Source organism: Thunnus thynnus, chromosome 22 (assembly GCF_963924715.1).
Source record: "Thunnus thynnus chromosome 22, fThuThy2.1, whole genome shotgun sequence".
NCBI classification, from domain to species: domain Eukaryota; kingdom Metazoa; phylum Chordata; class Actinopteri; order Scombriformes; family Scombridae; genus Thunnus; species Thunnus thynnus.
This window is the reverse complement of record NC_089538.1, coordinates 11,587,203-11,614,176: the sequence shown is the minus strand read 5'-3', so window position 1 is coordinate 11,614,176 and position 26,974 is coordinate 11,587,203. Positions and strand designations below refer to the sequence as shown.

The following is a 26,974-nucleotide window of genomic DNA, read 5'->3' as shown; positions in this document are numbered from 1 at the left end:
CTCTGTTAATAAGATTTGAAAATTTATCGTAGCTTTGAGGTCTGTTGAGTTGGACTATTGTCACAATATTTTGGTAAGTTTAATGTTGATTATGATACCTACCTTCAAACCAGCTCCAATGCAAACCAATGGGTGACATCACACCTCGCTACCATCTTTATATACAGTCTATGACTGGGACAAGCCACATTGAAAACCTTAATATTTTCTGTTTTCCACTCCTAATTTTGAGGTGTTAAGCAACTGCTGCTACTCATAACTTTCTGTATGTGCTTCACAATAAGGTGACAACGTTGCCAAAAATTGTTCCATGCAGTGAGGAAGTGTTATACAGATTTAAAACTTGGGGAAAAGAGAGCGCTTTGTATCAGATCAGTATCCAGTATTGGCAAATACCCTTAATTTAGGTATCTGGATCAGTATCAGGAGAGAAAAAGTAACAGTAAGCGACATTAGCATGTGAAGAAACACAACTAACGAATATATTTATACTCACGGATGTTGTCAGTGTTCTCTTGCACAATGTCCGTCTTGAGCAGGTTGTCAGCCAGAACGAAGGCCCCTTGCTCCACCGTATCCAGCAACATGGTGGCGGCCCGCAGCTGCTCGCCTGTGCTGAGCTCCCTCCATGCTGCCTGGGCCTGCGGCTGCAGCAGATTGTTGACCGTCTCCACCATGGCCTGGGGAGTCCAAATCATAGATTTAGTGAAAAGAAGCTAAGCTGGTCTGGGACTGCTGTTGTTTGACATGGTGATTTGGTAAACGGTATGAGTGAGGGAAGATCAAAGAGACTTCAGGACTGGAAAACAAATCATACAGTCCAGTGGGATTGTGCAAGGAAGAAGCATGAAAGGCTTTTTGTCCTCTGTTTCATTTGAACTTAAAATTCCATAATCATCTTTCTACTAAGCAATTTCATGAGCTTTTTCCAAATCATTTACAAGTTATGCCTTTGGACATGGATCATCAAGTAGTAGCGGCAACACCTGAATCTATAATGACATTGGATATGTTGTTAGGTTGCTTTAGTTGCTGTCTCTTTTTTATCTACAGGACAAATTAATCATGCAAATGAATCAGAGCCAGTGCTTACAAGACTGGAGGCCAATTCTTACATGACTTGAGGCTAGAGCCTTTAATTGGTGTGATAAATGTTCTTCCATACAGACAATCCCAATACACAAAAGCACTGTGAGGGGAAAAAAAAAATACCACAACATTGAGACACTCAGTTCCAAAAGCCAATGGATGTACTGCAAAAGGCATTTCGCTGGTAGCTGCAACCATTCAGCTCAACTCTCTCTTGCATATTAATGGCATCGAACAACTATTATGCCTTCTTTAATCTCCTCACAACAATGCTGAAGCTCATAAGCAAGGAAGAAACAAGAACATTCTCAAGACAAGATGAAAAATTAAGAGCCATTAAAGATTTAAAAATGCCAATGGCAAGATTTATGAATGGAATACTAATTGGTCAAGCAAAGCAATTCCTTCCCGCTACCACTGTTCCAAAGAGCAAAATGAGCCTGACTGCCCCTGGTAAAAAAAAAAAAGAAGAAGAAGAAGAAGCTATTTCTAACCCTAACCCTAACCCATTACAGTGCAGCAGGTGGTCAAATGCATAATTTTCAAAGACTTCCTGCACTGGTGATAGAAGTAACATTTCCACACTCCACAGAGGAAATCATACATCTGATAAAAAAAATTTGCTCAGATTTTGAAGAATCGCAGCCGCCTTCATGTATTCCCTTTGCTCTTCTTCAAAAGCCAGTGTACACACTTGTGACATCTTGAAGATGGAGGCTGCAGTATGATGTATGTATGTAAAAAACAGAACTCCTCTAACAGGAATTTACTTCACTGCACTTAGATCCCCTTTTTTGATCAATGGATTATGAAAAGGAGGTTTAGAATGACTCCAAAAAGAGTCATGGGTATAAAACCAAAGGCGATAAGAAAAATCATGTGCTTGAGTTTATCAAATTAATTCCTGTTCAAAAAAAGGGGGAAAAAAAGCAACCAGGACAGACTTTACAGTCACAAAGCATAAGTGTAATGGACCCCTAAATTACCTTATAATGTTAAGTTGTGTGTTTGTTTCGAATCAATGTGATAGCAAGAGGAGACGGAGGGATGATTGTATTCAACTCACTGGCACTGGCTGAGAATTTCAAATAGCACCAGCTGGCTTTTCCTCATTCAAAACATACCCTGCACACATTTCGCCGCCCACACCCACACCAAGACACAACCACACACACACACACACACAGAGACTGATGCAAGAGAGAAAACACACCTCTGCACCTGCTAGTATACAGAAATACACACAAACTTGCGGGCACATGCACAGGCAGAGGCAGTCTACCAACTTTAATGTAATTATTCATTATCTGCAGCCAATCTCCAATCACACCTTTTGACATTCAGCTAGAGGCAGAGGTTGATTCACTCTCAATTAAGGCGCTCTTTTTCTTCAGGCACTGACTTTTTTTTTTTTTTTGTTCACTACAGCAAGATTTTTTTCTTTTTCTTTTTCTAGCACTTCTTAAAAAACTGAAATAATGGTTCTTCAGAGGAAAGAATTGATGGACTTGCAGAGGGGAGGCTCTCTTGCATTTTTCACATGCAGAGGAGATATACAGAAAGAACAAGGTGGATAAGTATCTCCCCCCAAAGCCCTAGGGGTGGGTCAGGAACTTGATATGCGATGGATAACTGATAAACAAGAGTGAGTAAAACAACCGAGGGCAGGGTACATAGGGTGTAGGATGTAATTTATATTGGAATAAAGATCAGTTTCTTACCGGACCTTCAGGCATTTGTAAGATCAACCGAATAAAAACAATAAAGCTGAGTAATGTCTTTATGTTGGAAGCCAAGTGAGTGATGACAATTACCACATCTTCAACATATTCCATGCAGCGCAATGTAAAAGATACGAAAACAGAACTCGTATCGTTACTTGTGCGTCTACAATCGCCGATATCAGGCTTGTTTTGGAACTATTTGTTGGCAGCAGTGTTGCTGCAGCCTGAATACAATGAAAGGAATTCCAAAGCACACTTGAGTGTGCTTGGAGAAATTGCATTCCTTCATCATAAAAGTATTGAGTGGCCCGACGTTAAATTGGGCCATTTTTCTGTCATTGTCCTGTAAAACGGTTTACCAACTGTTATCAACAATTTAGATAAGTAAAATAACTTCAGTTAAAGGTCATATTGAATGGAAAAACGTCTGTTTTCTGTGTTATTGCCTTGAGTCCCTGAGTGTTTTGTTCAGCTGCCTACAGTGCTGTAAGCTATCACTGAGGAATGCCAGATTTTAATACGACTTATGATATGTTTGGGGTTTTTGAAGTCTGTGTTTACACAATACTTATGTGCTCATATGCATGTGGAAAAAGGTCTTTGTTTTAACCATTCCTACGCTCCGTAATGGCGCAGAAGCTAATAAGCGACATTTTAAGAGATGAGGGGCAAAATTACAGCCACCGTTAGCTAAATTGAGGCATTATCTTCCAAAGTTATGGACTATTTAGTACGAAATTCCCTATTTCTATTTGACCGGAATGTGGTTGCTTGCCCAGCTGTGGTGGGGGGATACATTCTGGTAGCAGCTCATAGGTTTGTTACAGGAATTGGCTGTTACAAGCATTTATATAAACTTGCCCCCTCGTCAACAGGTGTCATCGCAGTGATCCAATTGAAATTGAACTGAGGAGCTGGTGTTATTGTGAGTCTGAAAATTGCCTTGTTATGTTTAAATAAGAACAACTTGGCTAGAAATAATGTCTTCTACAGTTTAATTATTATTTTAGATGGGAAAACATCTATATTACCAATTTACCAACTGGCCCTCTGTGCCTTCACTTTATGTTTTGATGTCAAACCCTTGCCTGTTTGTATTTGTATTTCCTCTATGTAATCCTTTCCCATATGGAGAATCTTGTTTCTCTTGCTTTTCATCCACAGAGGAGGTTATTTGCATCTTGAAAGTGTCGGGCTCATTCTGCAAAATTTCATGAGATCAATGTGAGAACAGTATCATTTCTAGCCTCTGTGGGGAAAAAAAGGCAGTGAAGGAGAGTGTGTGATGGTGGGTGGGTAAGGGGGGGGGGGGTTCAACAGAGCAGCACACCACCACCATCATCATAGTCTGTGCAGTTGAGTCATGGAGATGCGATGCTGGCTCACTGCAATTTTACTGCTGTTAGCGCACTGCCACTCCATCTATCAAATGTACCACCACTCACTCTGATGCTGCACACTCCTAACCACTTTTTTTTTTTTGCTACTTTATTTTCCTGTGCTAAATGTGACCCGGCAGTATAAACCTATATTCTAGTTCCTGGTAGATGAGGAAATGCTAATCGTTAACTCAAGTCACTGCTGGAACGTTCCACTTGGAACAAGGATGATGACCGGGCGTGAAAAGCTGCAGTTGCACGGGCCATTTATACCACTGCACGAGGAAGGAAGGGAGAGGTGGACATTAGCGTGAGCTTGGCACGAGTCCAAGCCAACCCGTGGTGTGTGCGCTTCTATCTGTGTGCTGATTGATGAAATGAACTCTGGGTCTGGGAAATTGATTCTGGCTGAGGCTGATCTCCCTCTTCCTTTTCTGTCTCGCTTGCTGGTCGGCTTTCTGTGTGCACTCCTCTCTCATCCCCTCATTTCTCCTCCCTTCCTCTTGGCCAGTTGGTTTCTCTCACTGACGGTGAAGGCTGATCTCAAAATGGGGGTAGGGGGGGAGGGAGAGAACACAAACAAGGTGGGATATCTTGTTTTCTCTGTCCTCTTACATCTGACTAGATGTTTCTTGGCACAGGTGAAACATCATTTCTGACTTTCTTTTGCCAGCTTCATTTTACCTGCTAGCAAAATCATCTGTCTTTTTTGAGAATCTCTGCAACCGTCTTATTTAATAATTCATGATGCCTTCTCTCTCTAGTAAGTGGGTGGTTGTGTCTGTGAGTGACAGAGGAATTACCTTTTTGCTTTTAGTCTTATGTCTTAAGTTTAATCTTACTACTGCACAATTATGTATGTACTGGCTTTTTAGCTCAACTACAGAGAGAATTAGGCATTTATTCAAAAGAGGCTTATTTTAGAGACAAGCCTTTATTTCACATTTCCTGTTTCATAAGTATATTTTATTGTATTTTAGAAAGAGGCCGCCCTGTTTTCTTATTTGCTGCCATTTTAATATGCTGTTGAAGCTGTTTGCTGTTGATGAAACTCAACACTTCCTCTCGTCTTGATCAGCACTTTGATGACTCTTGATAAATTCGGTATGATGTATATCTCTACAGCATTGACTCCATCAACAGTCACGTCACACTCACCGCCGCTGCTTCCAGTTTCTCTTCTCTAGCAGAAATGCTGTTTTTTATTCGCAAATTGTTTCCAGTTGTTCAAAGAGAATAATCCCTCTCATTTCTGATGGGCTTTTCATTAGAAAAATATGCAGTAGAAGTTGAGCTTCACTGACTCTAACTTAAAATTGCTCCAAAAAAACAGCAGAGGATACAAACAAAACAGGGACCCACTCATACAAACATTCAATAGTCCTAAATTGAATTTACCATGTTATCTGTCAAGGTATAAGCAATTACAACCCTGCTTAATTGGCTTGAATGTGAGAATAAGGTATGTATTAATGTACTGTTTGTGTATGGCCTAAATAAACTACTAAAATCTCATCTGAAACATTACACCATACTGGAAAAAATCCTGAATATTCCTGAGATTCTTACACTCTCTCTCCACTGTGAGCAGAAACGGCACATAGATTATTCAAGCAGAACTCTGCACTGCGGGCCAGATGAGGAGGTCTGTGTTTATGAGGATGTGGTTATCTTCATCTTTCAACAAATTGACTACCAGGGAAATTTTATCATCTTGTTACATTCCTGAATGAGGAGCCTCCCTTCGTTCCGCCTGCTCTAAGGTCATCCCGCACTGTGACACTCCCCCTGGTCATCTGTGCATGCTAAGGTGTCATTTTAATGAGGGCTTGGAGCTCAATATCCTCCCTGTATCCTGCACATTCACAATCACTTGGCACCAACTAAGGAATGGGATATTGTTTCTGATCATTTATAGCAGAATTGGCTCAGAGTATTCAAAGCAGAATTTTTTTCTGTAAATCCCACAACACCAACTTGCTTTAAAACAAAATACATGCCAGAGGAAGAAGCCAAGCAGAGCTAGCGTGTTTCACTATAGCTTGGTACAACATGGATGGACATAATCACAGTAATTGGGTGACCATAATGTCACTACCTATGAACAAGCTGCTATTAATGACCAAAAGCACGGGAGGCAGGACGCCATTTTTATCATATTTGTTCAAAATCAAAGGGCACAACAAAGAAAATTCCTGCAGGGGGAATGCAGAACATAGGGAGTTGATCATTATATCCTTTGTAGCTTTATCAAGGCCACATCCTGTTCAGTGGGATTAAAGTGGCTGTGACAAGTAGCAGAAATCACTGTTCATGAACAACCAAGAAAAATTCAGATGTAGCCATGATTAATCATTGTTTCATCTGCCTCTGATCAACTATGGCAGGGAGAGGACTGCAGGTTGAACCACTCGTGAATATGTAACTGAAACAGCAAATAAAGCTCCTTGTACTCAAACTCCCTGATGATCTTAACGTGATCAAGACCTCGGTACCAGGTGAACTGAAGTGTCATCTACTTGTTTACCACTTAAACAAGATAAACGCCCTCCATCAAGTTGAGACTCCTAATCTCATTTAGACATGAACCACAAGCCCTGTATCGTATTTGGGACTAGAAGAACGTCCCTCCTTCACCACAACCACACCTGCACTCACACAATCTGCCTTTTCCCAATGTACTGTTGAAGTCTGTTTTCAGCATCATGTGTGGTCTTAGCGCAAAGGCAGGTGCGCCTCTCATTTGCTTTGTATTCCTCTGTTAATCCCACTTATGTCAGCCACCAGGGCCCCGTTGGAGAAAACATTGCCTAATTTCCCTAATCAATGAAAGTCCCTCAAAGCCTGGCAGCGCGTGCAGTCAATGCCTGTGTTTACCTAAGGCCACAGATGTTGCTCCATTATTCCGGTTCGTCAAGTGAAAGTACTTCAGTGTTGTTTGAATTTGTCAACCCAGCGAGGGGACATAACAGAGGAGGAGATGCACAGCTGAGAAGTTTTCTGCAGTCACATATGATAGAATACAATATATCCTCATAGTATTCATGAAAAACATGAACTCAGATGCCAGCACAAAAGATCTAAGAGAGTACAGCTTTGTGTGCACTTTTGTTTTCAGCTTTTTTTTTTTTTTTTTTTAAAGGGATGGTTATATCTTGAGAAATACTCTAATTTGCTTTGTTGTCAAGAGTTATATGAGAGGAATGATACCACTCACATGCCTGTTTGGTGAATATGAAGCTACAGCTAGCAGCTGGTTAGCTCACCATTTAACGTTAAGTTATCTGACTATAAAGCAAGGACTCTGTCTGTCTCTCAATCTGTATGTATGAATGTATGTATGTATGTATGTCTGTATGTATGTCCTTTGCATATCTTCAATAACGTTCATCCAATCTACTTAACACTTGGCAGGTGTGTTGCTGGGGACCCAAGGACATGCAGTGTCAAATTTGGTCCAATTTGGACATGCAATATTAATAAACTTTGAATAAACTAGAGATCAGTGAGCGGCTCCGCTCTGCAGCAGTGGGGCGGGGCTTCTGGGCGCTGTGAGCGAGCGACAGAGAGAGAGAGATAGGCTGGTGAGGAGAGACAGTGGTGGAAAGTTTTCTCTGAGAGAGAGAAAGACTGTGAATGACGAGAATGATGTGAAATAAAACGTTATTTTCTGATTATTTCATGGTGGTTACATTCTAAAGCACGAATAAATAACCATCAAACATTCAACAAGTGATTTACTGTGGAAACAGACGCTCTTGGTTTCTGTTTCATTTTCCTTTTCTTGTTTCTCATTTCTCCTCATACATCCAATTCTTGCAGCAATAAATACAAAGAACAATAGGACAAATTGGTGTTGTTTTTTCCTCATGTGTGAATGCTGTGTGTTTCAATCGGGGCAGCTGAGTCGCACGCACGAGAGAGGGGGATAGCACGGCGGAGCAAGTAGAGGGAGTGGTGGAAAGCTTTCTCTGAAACAGAAAGTCCAGGAATGAGATAAATGACTGACCAATCAGTGGCCTGCAGTGTTTTCACTTTTAGTATCAGCTGAGCTTGAGAAAAGTTTTTTTCTCACGTGTGCTCTAAAAAGAGAAAAGTAGACAGCGAAAACAAAGCTTTTAATCAAGAATGGAAAGACTCATAGGCTACTTACCACAGGCATTTCAAAACCTGTATGTCTCATATAAGCCCAAATCTTTTGAGCAAATATACCCACTCAAATGATCGAAACTGAAGCCACAGAAAATAAACAATCTAAGAGCCCAATATGATCGATCCACTTCATTTTAGATGCACATTTTTTCTGTTATGTATCTCATTTTTAAATGCAGTTTTTTAACATAGTGTATAATTGAATGTTAGTTTCTTTCCTGTTGTTGGTGTATGTACTCATTCACACCTCACATCAACAGTATTCATTTTTCTTGAAGCAGCAATACTGGAGGCCAAGCAATTGGCCCATTCCAAACAGGCATGTTTTGGACGGGGACTGCACTAGTATAACTAATTAAAATGTTAGTAACTTCCTGAGGCATCTGTTAGTTGCCTGACAACATCACAATTTATCATCTTTACATTTCAGTTTTTATAAAAATTTAACAAAAGAGATAAAACATGTTAATTATGAGCTTCAAAGGTGCTGGTAGGTGGATTTGGTTACTGTTTCCAGTCTTTATGCTAAACTAAGCTAAGCTAAACAGTTGCTGGTTCATTCATATTAATCGTACAGACATGAGAGTGGTATCAATCTTTGCATCTACCTAAAACAAGCAAGTAAGTGAATACAAAATGTCAAAGTATTCCTTAAAATGAATTTTGATATTTTTGGAATAAACTATAGCACCCTGTCGGCAGTTGAAAGGAAAATGATGACGTCTGTCTAATATGACTGAAAAGTGTTGGTACATGATATAAGCACCTTTGTTCCTACAGAAGACTTAAATCTTTAAAAACATGTCACATACACAGTATATACTTTTAATTTTGCAAACTGTAGTTTTAGGAAAATGTTACTCAAACAGGAATAAATACTACTTTTGTTGGGGACTATTTTAAGCCACAGAATACATATTTGCACTGGTGAGTATTTATAGCGGCAGAATGGTATGTTTGAGATTGACTCGAAATAAACAACAGTGCCCATTTTCATCATAATAAAGGAACATGTCCCTCAGGGCAACAGAGTGGCTCACTGATGTGTTTTTAATACATTTTGGACAACAATGGAGGTCTATGGCACAGAAGAATAAGCTATATCAGGCTTTGGCTACATAGGCAATTGCCAGTTGATAGTTTTGGTCCTTTCATGGCATTTGGTGACAATAAGTTAAGCACGTCACACTAATACGCCCATTTGCACATATGAGCACGCTCAAACATATATATCCCATTTGTATGTCATTGTATGTCAGGAGAATTGAGGCAAAATATATATTGCTTTTCATGACTGCTGCAGAGCATATACCTAAAACAACATCTGGCTCTAATGTGCAGCTTTATTGAAGCCATCTGTATGAAAACAGGGATGTAAACTTAACCCATACTTCTCTTGTCAAGGTAGAAGTGATCCAGATGACAGCTAAAATGTCACCTGAGGGATAACAAAATCAGTCAGTAGTCTGAGAAGTAGCTGAGTGAAGCGACAGAGTCCCTCCTAAATTGGGACACATATGTATTATGCATCAGGGAGAATCATAACATGCCAGGACTTTGGCTGACTTAGTAGTTAGAAGTTGACTTGCTCGTATAATGAGGTCACTTCTTCTGCTCTTAAGCACTTGCTGAGAAATGTAGGAATGTGTTACATGCCTGAGAGCTTTTGACTGATGCTATCACTTATGTGGAATATTTCATTGGAAAGCAGTGCTGATGTGATAGCTTTGGGGCTGTTTCTGAAACGATTTAGACACTTGAGAAATCAACAATGGATATTTGGCATTTGAAACACAGAAATTCTCAGACTCATGCTCAGGCCAAACATATTAGAGATGTTGCAAATAACATGACATATGCATGCAGGGAAAGAATATGACACATGACTCATAAATTGGTAAGTTGGAGGCACTGACGGTATTTACTTGCACATAACATAAATGACATGACACTAATGAAATTTGACCCTTTGATTTAACATCAGCATTAGTAAAGTATACAGACTTTGAAACCGTTATTTTTTTAATCTTTCGTTTCTTTGCTTTTTTTCATTTCAAAAGGTCAAACCTCAATTGGCTGGTGAAAATGACAGCAAAGTTGCCACAATGAGGGAATGGAAAGTAGGTATGAGGAAAATTTGGTCGAAATACCTGAACATAAAACCGGCAAGAACGCTCTCTTTTCTGCAGCTGCAACCCAAAGAAAATGCAGGTTAGAGAATGGTTAACAACTCAAACATTTCCACTTGAAAAACAATTGTGCTTCAAGTACATGTTTCAGGGCAGAGGGCAAAAAAAATCACCTTCTGTTGCAAGTTAAGTTGGCATTTTACAACGTGAAAAGCAGTGTATACTGTACATTAATTACACTTTATCTAGAAAAAAACAGCAGACTCTTGTGTTAATTAGCACTTAAATGAGACATACAAGACAAGTGGGAATACGTCACTGACATATTGTTACTCTTAAATGTGATTTCAAGGTTACTATTTTTATTTTTATGTGTGAACTCAGAAGAACTGTTTATTTTTTGAACCTCTTCCACCACAGAAGGAGAGTTGATGCTAAAAACAATCTAGCATACCTGAGTAATTACAGGAAGCTCAGGCTCAAAGAACTGCTGTAGGAACTGCATGGACAATGAATAATTTTAATTGAGTTCTGATACAAGCAGGGTAGCCAACAGAGCTACTGTGTGGCTTAACATCTAGGTTCTGGTACCATGCTAAATCCCATGCAGATTAGCTCCAAAGAGTACCATTTCCCCCATAAAGGAGCCTCTTGCTCTACAACACAGCCCACTCTTCTGGAAACGGTCCCGTCCGTAGTCCGTAGCCAGCTACCCTTTGATCATGAAAACGAGACTGATCTCACCGTTTGCCAACTCAATCCTTTCATTGTCTGCTGGCAGAGCGCATTGTGCTTCGCTATCAAAAAAAAAATCTTTAATTCGCTTAGCTCTTTGCAGATTGTGTCAAAATGATTGAACTCGGGAGGTAAACATCAGCCACTGCCAGAGCACAGAGGAAAGTTCTGTGGGCTCCTTGGGGAAGGATTTTGAACACAAGACAATGCTGAGACACCATTTTTTTTCCATAGGTTCTACATGTACCGTGATGCATGAATGTATTGTATATAAGAGGACAGACATTTATAAATCATAGGTAAGCCCCTGACCCCTTGAATAAATTATACTGGTTTTAGAAGCTTTTTTTTTATTCCTCTCAACCCAGCTGTCCTTTTCTTTGTGCCATCATTACAAAAGAAACTGAAGACAACAGCGGTAATCTCAACCACAGCGGTTGTCTGTGACTTGATGTTGTGTTTTTATGAGAAACTCCTTTTTTTTCAGGAGGTATTATAAACTCTAGTTGCTCCTCGATGTGAATTTGCTCATCACGATCCCTTCTGGGGTGTTTTGGCCATCTTTACTGCTTCCCTCTCCATTGGAAAAAACTGGCACTAAAATCTCAATGGGGACATCTGTGTCTGTTGTGGCAATGAAATAAAAAAAAAAAAACGTCTTGATAAAGCTATCTGAGAACAGGTGTTCATGTTCCTCTACAAGTGAAGCCGCTCCAACAAATTAACGACTGACATTTAGAATTTCACTGATGTTTGCTTTTCTATTGGCTGCTCAAGAGACAGAAAGTATTATTTTAGCTTGCTTTGCCTGAGTGCCCCTTACTGTGCTCTGCTGTGAATTGGGGAATAAATGCATTAGCTTCAGGTTCAGCAAAAATGAAAATCTCCTGCACTCTTACTGCACAGCTTAGATCCAGCCCACTGAAATTTTACCCTGTCCCATTAGTAAAAATCAAGTGGTACAAATGTAGTGCTTTTGACGAGCATGGCATATGGATAACATCTTTTAAGCTACATCAAAGTGAAATTGATAGCATAATACATGATACCATGAGTAAGAGATGTGCCTGAGCAACACATTGAAATTCAAGGTCTGTTTTTAGTATGAACCAGACCACAGGGAAATGGTGGATATCATTTTCTCTGACAGCACTGGGCCATATAGCACATCATTAAAAGAATACCTACCGTTCAGGTTTGACTGGATTGAAGCCTTTTGGTAGGTAGGCTTCCATTTTGGAAATTCAGAGAGGTTTCAGAGACGGAGCGAAAATGTAAACTCACAAAAGTAGCACTTTTGAGTGGGATCGTTCACCTAAAATTCATTCCTTCATAAATGTTGATCTCACCAGTGTGGATAATAAGCAAGGGAATAGGTCTTGCAGGTCATGTTTATCCAGCCTGTTACAGTGGCTAGTCAGAGCATTCTTTTAAAGCAAGGGGGGAAGTGAATAAAGGGTAGTTTTGATATTTCTTATAAAACTGTTTCTTTCACTACCTTGTTGAGGCTCCTTGCTGCGCTGTCTTTGCCACCTGGTGTGAGGTTCCTCAGCTGCACGTCAAGGAGATCCACCAGTTGAACCATGGCCTTCACTGTGTAGGTGATGTCCCCTGCCTGAAGATTACTCTTGGTTTGCTCTGCCAACTCCCTGGCAATGACTGCAGCTGTCTCACCAGCTTTTAGCTGAAAAAAAAAGGACAAAATATGAGCAAATTCACTTGCAAAAAGCTGATTGTAATTGTGATTGATTATGGTTGAGACATTTAAATATCTAAACTAGCTAGTTTAGATATTTAAATGTCTCACACAAGATATATCCCTCTACAGCCGAACACAAATCTAAACAAGCTTCATATCCTTGTTGTCTCACTATAGCATGCACTTATTATTCACAACTACCACATTGGAAAACATGGAAAAACATGATAAATTGCAGTACACAAATGTGCAGCCCCTTAAAAAAAATGCCGTTTAGCCTTTACATTTTCCAGAATTGCTGCTATATTGCACACAATTAATGTGGCGAGAAGGTACTCAGCTGAGTGTACACTGGGGCCAATACTGTATCTGGAAGCAATTATGAAATCAACTATTGAGGGAATTTCCCCTGATAGCCTTACACCTTTATGAAACTAATGGGGAACGCTGCAGCTTGGGGGAAGGGGGTATGTCGTATACAGAGGACAGATCCTATTGGATATTCATTTTTTCTTATGTTTCAACACTTATGAGATTTTTCTGCCTCGGGCTTTGTTGAAGACTGTGAAAAAGTCAGAGTATTTTTCTTCTGTTGTTTAAAGGCGCCAAACAAGGTTTGCTTTATTTAGTTTTGCAGACATTTTGTTTTCTCTCCGTGTTGAAGCGGTGTGCAAAGGGCTGTAGTGAGACTGTCACTTGACATCTGGGGATTCTGGAGGATGGAGGATATTTTTTAACCTCTCCGAAACCAAATACACATGAGCAAAATTGTAAGGTATAGATTAAAGATTGTGTTTATCTGCTCAAACATAAGGGCCAACTGTTAGTCTGTTGGACAGTTTAGGGTAATGTTAGCCATTAGCTGTGAGGCTCTTTGTTGGATATGGGGAAGGTTACACTCCAAGAAACCCCTGCCACATTACCTGAGATAGTGCTACATTTGCCAAACACACTAGTTAATCCTCATCATAAAAGCTTTTCCTCTTGTAATGTTAAAAGTGAAAACATACTGTTCATGAACAAGTATGTGAGCTAAGCAGCCAAACAGGGCTATGTTAGAATGAAATAACAGTCAAATCTTACATTTTTTCCATATCATACTTATAGGATTAACTAATACAAAAACCATGTTAATTCTTTACTTCCATGTCTATTCCCTTAATCTTGAACTGCTGAGGGAGCTGACTTGTTGCTTGGAACCAGTTAGAAGAGATAAGTAGCCATTTAAGACCCCTTTTTATATTGTTCTCATTTTAAAACAAGTCAGCCGTTACAAACAACATTAGACAGTCAGTTGGCGATGGCAATTCCAACCAACTCATGGAGCTGACGTTGGCTTAATTAGCTAGCTGACCATACAGTCGCTGATCAAATCTGCTGGCGACAGTTGTCATGTCAGCTGACAAAAGCGACTGGCCAGCTGGAAACAAGAGGCCTCCTTTTGTCTACCGCTGACTGAAATCAAAGACTCATTGTTTAAAAAATGACTGAATTTCTGAGTAGTAAATCTGCCACTGTTATCATGGTAACTGCATACAATATAATAGTCAAATTGTATTATACAGTGTTGCTTACAATAGGGATGGGAAAGTGTTGCTATTTCTTCCACATGTTAAACATTTTGATATGTACCTTGTAAGCTATGGAGGCATCTGTTTATTAGCTACTGATACTTCCCACAAACCCTGAAATATTTGCTAAGAAACTTCTTCTCTACACAGTTCTTTATCCTGGTTTTTGAAATTACAATACAACATCTGAAAGGAGCTACAGGGCTGAAAATGTGATGAGGTGCTCCTTGAAGTTAACTATTTGAATCTGATTTTAATGTCTGAGTCACTACTTACCAGTTGTTAAAATAAAGGGACCTATGGAACATATCTATGCTCACAACTATCAATAGCAGGAAAATTATGCAATAGTTTGTCTCATTTATGACCAGTAAATAACTTAAATGTGCAGTCAACAAGACTAAATGCACGACACCACTTGGGTTTGATGTTTCAGTTCAAAGGTGAGTTACCGTCAAGGTTTTACATCAACTAATAGACTCTAATTAATAGGTACAGTAGGATGAGCCCTAAAAACTGCAGTGACACCAACTAAAACAGGCCTATTCTGATTTACTCTGGCATCACCTGCGTTCATTGCCTGTGAGTTTATTAGTCAAGCCAATTACGCTGCTTAAATTGGTCTTCACATCGGTGTATGCGAGGGAACGTGTCTTCAGAAGATGTTTTTTTTTCCCCCTCCTTGCTCTCGTCTTTTAATGAGGGGAGTTGAAGATGCAGGGTAAATAGCTTTGCTTTTTTCTGTGTTTCTGCTTATCTGATGTCATTTCTTTCTCTTTTTTTATATTCTCTACATCTTCTTTCTCATTTTCTCTACTGAACCATCTGGTAATGAGCAGTGCCACGTACAGGACAATGGCTTTAGATTTAAAATAACTAAGTGGCAGATGGGCATTCCAGATATCTGACAGGTTGATCTTCATTAAGGTCCCCCTGTCTCCACAGCGACAGACACACTCCTGAAGTGTGCGTTGCTTAAAAAAAAAAGATGAATGACACTTTTGTTTAAAATACATGCATTAATTGATTGTCACTTCCTTCTTTAGATCTTAACAAGCAATATTTCGCATTATAGTCAGACTGTAGTTGTCAAATTCATGCAGCAACCAAAGTGGAACAGCCTCTACAGCGTGTTCATCAACAACTCTGCTGTAGTTAATTTCTCCAAACAGCAGCCTGTAGTGGAGCTTTATTGCGCTGCTCAAATGGCACTACGCTCCACGGAAAATGCACCTGATAATTTCTCTCCCTTCTATTTTGTTCCCCAACAGCCATTCTCCATCCATATCTGCAAACTGCCGTTTGTTTAATGGGCCGAGTTTTGTGCCGTTGAGTAGATCATAAGTGTTATAACATGCACGCCTCAGGGTCCTATGAGTTTAAGGGAGAACATTTTCAACATTGCCTGCAATTCATAACCTGGAACCCTGATCCTCACTTGCTGTAACCCTCTCCTCTTCTGATTTGATTCTATTACAGATTTAAACATAGAAAGCTTTACAATATATGAGGCTTTGTATAATAGCTTGCCTGCAGAAGAGGGGATACAAATTGTTTGTGCTTGAGAAGTATGGAATCTAAATAACCGCAGTATCATGTCGTTGGACAGAAAGTGGTCTGGATTAGCTGTTACCCACAGCAGTCTATTAGAGTATGGTGCTGTGGTATTGGTTTTCATTCTGCCTCCATCCAACCACCCATGCCACACACACACATACACACATACACGCAAGCATATCCCTTCTATTGAGTAAGGCCTGCAGCTAATCAATGGCATTAATTGACCAATTAAGAAGAGACAAAGAACAAAAGAGAAAACCCACAAAAACTTAAGTCCTCTGAGTAAAAGTGATATATACACCCTTGATTTGTATTGTGAGCTGTGGCAAATGTTGCTTAGAAAAAGCTAAAAGGGCACAAGTGTATTTAAAAAGACTCTCTTGAACAAATTTCCACATCAAAATAACATTTAAACTCAGTGCCAAATCCTTCAGGCTAGCTTAATGCTTTATCTACAGTTGTATTCTGAATAGAAATCTTTGATGATTCCTGGTAAGAAAAAGTACACTTTTCAAACCAAACTGGCTGTGATGTTACGTCAAATACGTTTTCTACTTGTTGTGTCATGCAGCTTGGTACCTTCTGGCTGATGAGGTTGACCCAGGGCGAGGTACAGTTGCTAAAGTCGGGTCCCTGGGGGTCCCAGTAGCCCTCTGGACCAACGCACATGTATGAGGCCACGCCTAAACAGGGAGGAAAAACAGTGAATTAGTGAGAATGATGCCCTGAAATGTAATAGCTCAAGAAATGTCAGTAAAAAAAGACCGACTACAATATTTTGTAACATGCTTGTCAGTGTGTGTGTGTGTTTTTAGAATCCACGCCAATCTTACCCCTTTTCTTACTCCTTTTTACAGAGTGATAGACCACACAATGCTTTCAGGCCCAATTCTTTTATGTCAAGCACTTTCTTATTTGCACAACCTGTCCAAATAAAACTGCGATGAAATACAATTCTTAAGTGATTCAATTAATGGATGTAGCAAAATGTAATTGGATGGTTTTATCTTAGAGTGACCGAAATGAAGTTGCTTCACTTGAGGCCGGCCTGGCTCACCCAGACAATGTCTGTACTTAATCATTAAAAGTCAGACAGTGTCTGCCAATTGTGTGACAGTTCGGCTCCTGCATGAGAAAGAAAATACACCAAAATAGCTGCCAATTAAGTCTGCCATAGCAGAATTCATCATGAAAGGTCAATTAAGCTAGTTTGAGAAAACTGTCTCTGCTGACAGAGATGTGGTTTTACTATATTCCCTTTTGGGTTTCTGTACAAATAAACCTCCAGATATCAAGTAAATTAAACAATGCGAGCTGTCATCTGTTGAGCCTCTCTGACCTTGCTACACCTCCCTTCAACTTTATTCATTCCAATGATTAAATTAATACATTAAATCCTGATACAGTATACACCCACAGTTTTTGAGGTTATCTGTTAATTTGCAATGACTCCAACTTATGTAATGTATTCAGAAACAAAAGAGAGCCTTTGACTTGTTCTTCTTTATACCTCAAATGACTCGCGTCTATATTTTCAGAGCTGACATTAAATTGCCTTTGCTTGTACTTAGAGGGAGGGGGGTGTTGGAGGTTGAGAAGACCAGTATTAACAGATATAAATTTTGATTGACATATAATTTCCTTCCCCAGTCCACCTTGGACAGCCTTATGTTTGATGGGTTTATAAGATAAGGGACTCTGCATTTCCTGCTATATTGAGAGGCAGGAGAGGGAGCATGAAAGAGAGAGGGAGACAGAGGGAGAGGTGTAGGGGGAGACAGGATGACAGCGAGCGAAGTGAGGTAGATGGAAGGGGAGCTCGAGGAACTTTCAAAGAGTGGCAGAGGAAACTCACACAGTCGTGTTCTGCTTGACAGTGTCGTCTGAAGAGCAGTGGCTTTGAAGAGTGCGCCGAGAGGAGGTGGGGTATGTGTTCCTCTTATCTTGCCATATGACGGCTGTTAGTGAGGTCTCGACGGGTGCTGGTGTTGCCCATTAATGAAGCCCGTATGTGTGTGTGTGTATGTGTGTGTGTGTGTGTATCTGTGTGCTGGTTGATGAAATGAACAGATTTTTTTCAGGCTTCAAGCCAGATTTGAGAGTATGATGATGTCACTCCGCATTCTAGGGTGACTTGCGCTATAAAAAGTTCATGATAGGGAAGTTTCAGAAAATCCCTCAACAGAGGCACATTTTGCAATTTTAACATATCTGATTTGCATCACCTCTCATTTTGAGTTTGTAATAATGTATTACAACCACTGACTTTCTTTATTTATGCAACAATACTGTCTGGCAGCAGAAACCCACAATACCAAGGTTTCTAGGTTACCTTTTGGTAAAGTTTAAGCTTTAATTCTTCCTAATTTGAAGAATGCAGCATGATCTCCAACCTCAACATAGAGTGCATACTTTAAAAATTTAATGTCCATGCTCAGACGCCAGGTCTCATTACAATATGAACTGCTCCTAGATAAGCATTCAGATAGTCTTACTTTCTGAGGTAAAGCTTTTATATCTAAAGCAGCCAACATCGATTTTATCTTAATGCAATTGACCCTTAGTATTGATACAAAGTCAGACCTGGAACTACATACACAGAAACAAATGGTCAGATGCCTGATAAACAAAGCATAGCCGCCCTTTAAAAGTCCCTAACACAAATGTGTTTAGCCACCAATTAATTACACCAATTGCATCCTGTTAGACAGGAAATAAACATGAGTGTGTGGCACACGAGTTAAGCTGTTTCCATACAGATGCAATGCTAAGCTATGTTTAGCGTTGCATCGGTGAGTCGGGAATAAAGAGTGATGAGTGGGGACAGTAAGCGAGAGAACGAGTGCTGCAGGGGGGAGTGTAAACAGACATACACACACACAAAAAAAAAAACACCAGCGACCAACATCAAGACGAAGAGCCTCACAGTAGACTGCGTCTCTAACAAGAGTATTGGCATCCTCAACAAGTGAAGGAATAAAGAAACAACATATATATTTCACAAGGAGGGTTTTTCATTGTTAAACAGAGGAGTGTTAGTGCTACATATACCAACTAATGACACATAAATAAATGTAGTGGACAGATGAATGATATATTTTATCATATGTGTGAGGTGAGAGGTCTAGTTTATTACAACTTGAGTCTTGTTTTAGTAGTTTTCCCCCAGCCCATCTATTATTTCTGTCAACCAAGTGCAGGCAGGAGAATTTATATATCCCATCTGGCCTGAAAATGCCTAAATATCCCTCAGGTAGATCTAGAGATTGGTGGCAGAAGAAGGTCAAGGCCTGCTACAACCACAACCTGGACCTGGATAAATGGCAGAAAGTGGATGAATGGATTTCCTTTTGTTTCTAAATAAGTCTGGCTAACCAGGGGGTTTGTTTAAAACCTGTATGATCCTTTGACTGCTCACATTGTTGCCCCATCAAACGTCTTCTCAGCAACTAAACACTTGTTCATGCCTTTGCCTCAAGCAGACTACACAACTGTAATGCTCTCTTCACTGCTGAGGCCATTCAGCGACTCCAACTAGTTCAAAATGCAGCTGCCTGTATTTTGCCTAGAACCAATAAATTCAGTTATATCACTCCAATTCTCAAAGATTTCCACTGACTTATTGACTTTAACATCTTACTCCTAAAAAAAAGCTCCCAATGGTCTTGGCCCAGTTTACATATCTGACATGCTTTCAGTCTACCGAGTACCTTCCAAATCCAGCCCTAAAGCCTTCAGCATTCATGCTCCTAACATACTGTATGGAACAGCCTACCTGCTGATTTGAGGCTTGCACCTACAATATCCTGTTGTAAAAAACTCAAGACATGTTTTTTTGTTTAGCTTTTATATTAGGATTGTTGCAATTGTTTGAACTGCTTTTGTATGGGATTGTAATCTGCAAATGAAGTCCAACTTGTGCAATGTCTGTGTTCCCAATTCTATTTTGACAGTCACTGATAAATGTGAAATAATAAGAAATAATACCAAAATAAGACCAAAGTTGTAAAGAGCTACATTACCTATTGTCCCAGGAGGACAGGGCATCTTGGCCACCATGCCTTGTTTGGTTTTTGGCCAGGAGATGTCCATCATCACCAGAGGATTGCAGTACTCCACCCTGATGTTGGGAAGCTTGGAGGAAGGCGGCGACTTATCACTGTCTTCTGGCACCAAACCCTCCACCAGTGTCTGGACCGGTGCTGCCACTGTTGTTGTGGTCCTTGGCCACTGGACGACTGCGGTCGTTGTGGCAGGCATCTTGGTAGTGGTCATCCTGACTGTTGTGGATGTCATGGTAACAGTGGTGGGTCGAGTAGTGGTTCTTGTCACCCCCGTTGTGGTGTCCATGTACACCATCACAGAGGAGGAAGACTCTGGTGAAGGAGAAAGTATGGGGGGGAAAAAAGTGAGCTGATGGATCCTAGCAAAAATGCACAGTTGGAAAAAGATGATTGAGAGTAAATATCTTCCCTTTTTCAGTTACACTTCATTTGTGTCATCGAGGGGAATTTATTCTGGTGCAGCTGAAGAAAAGACAACGCATACACAGGGGGGTTCTATTCGTCCCTCCTCTCCATGTGTCAGTTTAAGAAAAGATAGTTCAAAGAGGATCAAATGGAACTGGCAGGTGTGACTTGCACGGGCATGCACGGTGTCTAGTTTGGGACCCCCGCTGGCTAATCTAACACACACACGCCACAGATACACACACTTCCAGCTGTGTCGTCTAAATGTAGCTGTTGACGAGGGCATATCTCTGCAAGTCAATAGCTGGGTATTTTAGCTACATGCTATTTCTGGGTCAGCCGGGACAAACTGGAATACCTATTTCCTGGATACGAGTCCTCCCTGTGGTTACACTCTAGGAGGTGCTTGCTAATGACGCTGTTTACCTGAGCTGTTGGGGACAGGGGCTATCATAACACCAACACAGACACACCAGGATGCACCCATGCGCTCACTCAGTAATCTTTCTCTCTCCACTCAAATGGACATACACCTCCCCGAATCCCTGTCATTAATCATTCCATCTACTCAGCCATTATGTCCCCTTTATACTCCTTCCCCTGTGTCCCTGATTGGAAAATAGGGGCCCCAAATTAATTTAGCTGCAGGCTTTTTATGAATGTGTGGACTTGGTTAAGTCACAAAGGGTCAGGGGACACACAGAGAGGCCATACTTCATAATATTTCTCCAGAAAGGGGAATGTAGTCAGACTTTTCTGTGAAACTGTGTCCTATAGAATATCTATATTATGTAATATTGCTGTATATTACTCATAATATAAGTGTATTGTTATTTTTGCACAAAGATTCATCAATATGCCACACTGACATTTCCATATGTTCTGATCTTATTACTGAGGGTGGTTTCAGAGGAGGCAGCTTGCTGTGGACCCTCTAAATAAGTTCCCATGAGAGCATTGCTCACAAACACACATCTTTGCAAAAATGCAATTTGGGAAAGGCGTTGTTTCTGCCTAATGCAGAGATACAATCAAAATGACAGAAGTGACAAATAGACCTAATCTTTGTATGAAAGGAGAGCAAAATAAAATTTAATGAGGGTTGATTTTAGGTTGGCAGGTCTGATGGACGCCACGCATCCAGAGAGCTTAGATAACAGACATCACTGCTGAAATCCAGTTCTGTGAGATCCAATTTGCAATCAGACGATTTCTCTCTGTGGTAAATTTGAAAGCGGTGAAATAAGACAAGATGAATTAGTGCCAGCGTTTTGGAATCACAGAGACCCCCCAGAGGCAATGAGAATGAGACAAAACCAGAGCACTATCTGTGGTCGATGCATTCAACGCTTAAAGGACCAGTGTGTAGCACTTAGTGGCATCTAGTGGTGCAATCAACTGAATACCCCTCCCCCTCCCTTCCAAGCATGTTTGAGAACCTACAGTGGCTGCGAAACCCAAGAAAAACACAAAAGGTCCTCTCTAGAGCCAGTGTTTGGTTTGTCTGTTCTGGACTTCTGTAGAAACATGGCAGTGCAACATGGTGGGCTAAATGGAAGAGGACCCGCCCCCTATGTAGATATAAAGGGCTCATTCTAAGGTAATGAAAACACAATTCTTAATTTCAGGTGATTATATACTAATGAAAACATACTGCATATTATATTCAATTTCTGCCAAGTCCATTCCGCTAGATGCCACTAAATTCTACACACTGCACTTTCAACAGCATTCAAAGACAGCCAAGGTTGATTAAATAGGTTGCTGCCGCAGCAACAGTTCCAGCTGATTGAGTATTTGTTTGCTCTCACTAACTAAAGAGTTTGTTGTGTTTTTAAGATCCGCAGGTATCTTGGACACTCCCGTGGAGGCACTCCATCAGCAAAGTGGAACTATAACAAGAATTTCATTGACTTGCAATGTGAACTAAAGACACACAAAGTCTTTTTTTACTCTCAGCTATCTGATAATGCAGGCTGAATAACTTCCAAATGACTTTCATAGACAGAGAAAGAAATAAACAGCAAAGTATACAACAGTAAATATAAAGGGGAAAACACAAACAACATGGAAAAGATGCTCACAGGTGCATATGAACATATAGGCACACTCGCAGTCACACACAAACCCTCATCAACCAACATAAACTGACACTACCACTCATCAACAGCAGGGTTTTCCATACATTCATTTATTTGTGCAGCCTGCAACATTTAACCAAAGAAGAAGAGCCTTTTCCTGTCTTTTCCCTGCAGAGAAGACAGCTGGCCGAATACGATCCGGACACCACGCATGGTTAGAATGATGAACTACTCTGCAGAAATTTGTCCAAAAATTATGCATTCAGGTTAACTCTGATAAGTTAGTCTATCTACGTTTTTAACACAATCTCAGAGACCAGACTCTTCAAATAAGTTATTAGCAAGCATGCAGGACTCGAGCAGACCTCCCGTCATCCCAGGGAGGATGTAAAATTTAATTTATTTTGGGACAAATTTGGGATAAGAGTTGGGAAAAAAAGGACAAAACAATGTGTTTTACATAAAATGACAATACAATTGCAACATAATTCATTCATTCGGTTGTTTATATGTCAGAAAGTACTTGGCAATTAAAATATTTGCAGTGGAGCACCTTATATTTATTTATTTGTTTATTTATTTTTTACCCCCACCCTTCGGTCACCTGCCACCATAATTAAAATCTAATTTTGTGGGAAACACTGAACAGGGCTTTAAAAAAAAAAAAAAAAAAATCGCATGAATGCTCAAATAGGTATTTAACTGTCCCAGCAGCCACCGAGACATCACCATTTACATTCCGTAACCACTATTAGACATCATCATCAATCTGTGCCACGGCAGCCCCGCGGATCCTTCGGCTGCAATGATCATGAATACGGGAGAGAGAAATATCCTCAAGGACACCAGTCTATTTATTTGATTATTTATGAGAGGACTTATTTACGCATCTGCATCTGAGGAGAAGTGATGAATCAAATATGTCACATCAACTCTTAGTAAAAGGAGGTGGTATCAATTTCAGTTTAATTAAAATCAGCCAGTGGTGATTCAACTGCATATAGTAGAGGAGACCATTAAAGTACCTCATGGAAATCTGATCATGGAAATTCACTGCTCATATTGAGGTCAGTAAAGGTCACGGTGCACAGGCCTAGATAAGCCAGTGGCTAAATGGTGTGCATACGGGCCCGTTAGGATAAGGGAATTATCGTAGTGGTCAGGATGGCTGATACAGGAGAGAATCTGACTATGACAGATTTTTGCTGAGGGTGTTTGTATCTTTAGCTGCCAAGAAACGCAGCTGGTTGTAAGTGAAAGTTATTTATTAACAAAATCTGGGACGTGATGCATGAACCATGTTTTTTTTGTTGTTTTTTAAATTTTATTAACAACATACTATAATGAAGAATTAGCTGAATGCTTTATTAATTAGCTGAAATTATTTTACATTTAAAAGAAGCAAATATATCATCCTTAATTGAGTAAACTCTGATTTTTTGTGCTACAGTACATCTTTACCTGGTCAGATATGACCAGTAGCTTATGGCGGTTAATGTTAGCAAACAAACCACACATACATTATGAGTTTTCTGTTGTTGTGTTCCTGTCACACTATGTTTAAGCTTGTCACAGATGAAGTTTAAATGATTTCATTGCAAACTAAAGTAAACACATCACACCCTTCCAGGAAACATGTTTGTTGCTTCCAGCAAAAACTATTTATGTGAGTTTTAGGGCCACTGTAGCCAGAAGTCATAACAGAAAGGCTCACTTTTTATTTATTTAAGATCATATTACATCAGTTGCTTTAAAGACACCGCCATTAGGCTGAGAGCGAGTGGAATGGGACCATGAGCAGGAGACATGTCTCCTGGACGTATGAAGGCACGGAGAAATATGGCTTGAGGAAATAGCCCTCACAGCATGAGGTTAATTCAAAGTCACCGGGAACCATGTCTAGAATGTAATTCCATACTTCCAGATGATCCCGTTGAGTCCGCCGCTAAATTATTTTTCAGAATGTTCTGTCTACAAACAGCATGTTAAATACTCCCGCAAAGACACACACAAGAGACAGAAAGCAGGAGTGGAAAAAAAAAAAAAAAAGAAAGTGTCCTTGAGCAAACTTGTATATCTTTCCATGAGATGAGCATTAAAAAAAGGAAAGCCGGCAGCAAGCAGCAGCCACAGTCTGCATCCACTATTGCCTAGGAGACAACACAAGGACATTTTGTTTTGCTTTGCCAGCTTCTTCATTCTATCCAAAGGGATGAAGAGAGTCTAAAAAATAAAGAAAACCTGAGCTCAAGAGCACCAACGAGGTGAACAAGACTATGCTGTGCTTCGAGGGACGCCAGGGTGACCTTACATGAATATTTGAATGTCTGAAGCATTTGTGGTTGTTGAGTTTTATAATGGGCTATGGTAAAATAAATAAATAAATAATAACCACAAAACTTTAGACCATGAAAAAGTAATAACTCTTTGGAGTATTTTCTAATTAGAATTTGGTCCTGGGATATGTTTAGATGCTGCACAATGATACAAGACAAAGTATATCCACTAAAATGCCCTCAAACTTCAAAGTAATTTACCCTCTGTATATTTAAGATCCATTGCATTCCAAAAGGCATTACAAAGTTGATTAAAAATGAATAGTACTAACAGCAAGCTATCAGATATTCATGATACTTAAGCTAAGGGGCTTAAGAATGTTTGTACACCTGAAAACACCTGAAAATCGACCTTTTCATTCATAAAAAGACACAAGAACATTTCTGTGGGCACTCCAGTTTCCTCTCATTGAAACACCAACTCCACTCATCATTTACGCACCGCTCCCATTGCAAAAAAAAAAAAAAAAAAAAACCCTCACCAAACGCATGAAGTCTGTTTCCACCACACACAGAGCTTTGTGCTTCATTTCAAAGCATTCATTTCTAACTAATTAGCCTCTCTCTCTGTATCCCAGGGCTCGTGGCTTCCACAATTAGATAAGCCCGCTCTACTTCGCTCCAGGAAAAAAACCTGCTATGCTATTATGAAATGAATCCGGTTTATATGACTTGCCATTTCCGCACCAAGAGCGGGCTCGTCGGCTCTGAGAAACTTCTGCAGACTCGAGATCAAAAGAGGTGGAAAGGGCTTTCGGGGGTAAAAATGAAACGAGCGTCAGACGGTAAAGTGACTCTTCCAGCCTCTTGCTGAACCCAATTACCTCCTAATTTTACTATTTGAACCTTTATGCATGGTTACATCTTCAGTAGACGCTTTCACAGACTGTAGAAAATATTGGACAGTCAATGTGTGATGTCACCCATTAACTTTCTACTTGCCTTTTTAAAGTCTGAAAAATTTCTGGGTGCTGCTGGGACATGTATTTCTAGACTCAAGCGCACTTAAAGCTTAAATGCATCATCACGGCTGTTAGCGGGTCTCTCAGAAATAAATTTCAACCATGTACTTGTTTCATTTGGCGGTTTGATCTAAGGGTGCTGCTTCCACTTTATAACTTAGTCTACTTCACTCAGAGTTAAGTGTAATGTCAGAACTCCTATTAGGTACAGGTAGCTAAAAGAAAGTGAAACTATCTTCATTCTTTCTGTTAAAAAAAGTCAGAAACATCTATCTACGTCTTTCCTGCAGACAGGAGACCGAATCATCTGTCAAGTAGCTAAAAATTATTGGTGTCACAAGATGTCAATATGGTGAGTTTTAAAAAAAATTAAATTAAATTAAAAAACAGTCTGAAAAATGCCAGAGAAAATCATTTTGACCGCTTTCAAGAGCCTGACAGGACATTGTGAGTATGTGATTGCACTAATAAGTCCCTCCTGTTTCATGATTCGAAATTCTTGCAACAAAACCAGTCTGAAACAGGAATGGGGAAAGGGGGCTGTCATACATCAGGTTCATCTCATTGTCAGTCCAATGTGGTGAAGCAACAGATATGAGATTAACATTAAAAGATGTGTCCCAATGTGACCCTAATCTTTCTAAACAAAAGCAGAGAGAACTGAAGAAAAAAATATTGAGGCTCTAACATGTTAACCTGTGTCTTATGTTAATTCTCAGCCATCAAGGATTAATTAATAAGCCCCCATGTAAAATTTTATATTTGCATCAATACAGAGGAAAAAAGCTTATCAATTCCCCGATGTTTATTTCATATGATCCCACCAAAGTGCTACACATGTCCACATGTGCTGAGGAGAATGGTTGGAAAATAAAATGATGATAAAGGTCCTGTCATTTAATGGAGCCTTTTGTGGCAGGCCCACAAATCCATTAGAGAGTGCAACTGGGACGTAGGTGGTGGTGGTGGTGGTGGTGGAGGTGAGAGGGGTGGGGGGCGGTAAATTATGCAGCCAGACATCCGGTAATGCTTCGATATTATCTGACATGATGAGAACCGTAATGGATGGGAGCTATGCATTGTTTGGC

At 40.0% G+C, this 26,974-nt stretch overlaps 1 protein-coding gene across 9 annotated transcripts in view; it reads right to left on the bottom strand.

Annotated features, from left to right (window-relative positions):
- LOC137174134 (adhesion G protein-coupled receptor L3-like) overlaps positions 1-26,974 on the bottom strand; it is a 245,605-nt gene that overhangs the window by 51,459 nt on the left and 167,172 nt on the right. For 7 of the 9 annotated variants that reach the window (XM_067579248.1, XM_067579249.1, XM_067579247.1 and 4 more), the window contains 5 exons: positions 20,061-20,414; positions 16,618-16,721; positions 12,707-12,892; positions 10,495-10,533; positions 497-680 (listed from right to left, as the gene is read on the bottom strand). In XM_067579248.1, coding sequence (XP_067435349.1) covers positions 497-680; positions 10,495-10,533; positions 12,707-12,892; positions 16,618-16,721; positions 20,061-20,414 — 867 coding nt within the window. The remainder of the gene's footprint in view (positions 1-496; positions 681-10,494; positions 10,534-12,706; positions 12,893-16,617; positions 16,722-20,060; positions 20,415-26,974) is intronic. The other 2 variants (XM_067579252.1, XM_067579255.1) reach the window with 1 other exon arrangement.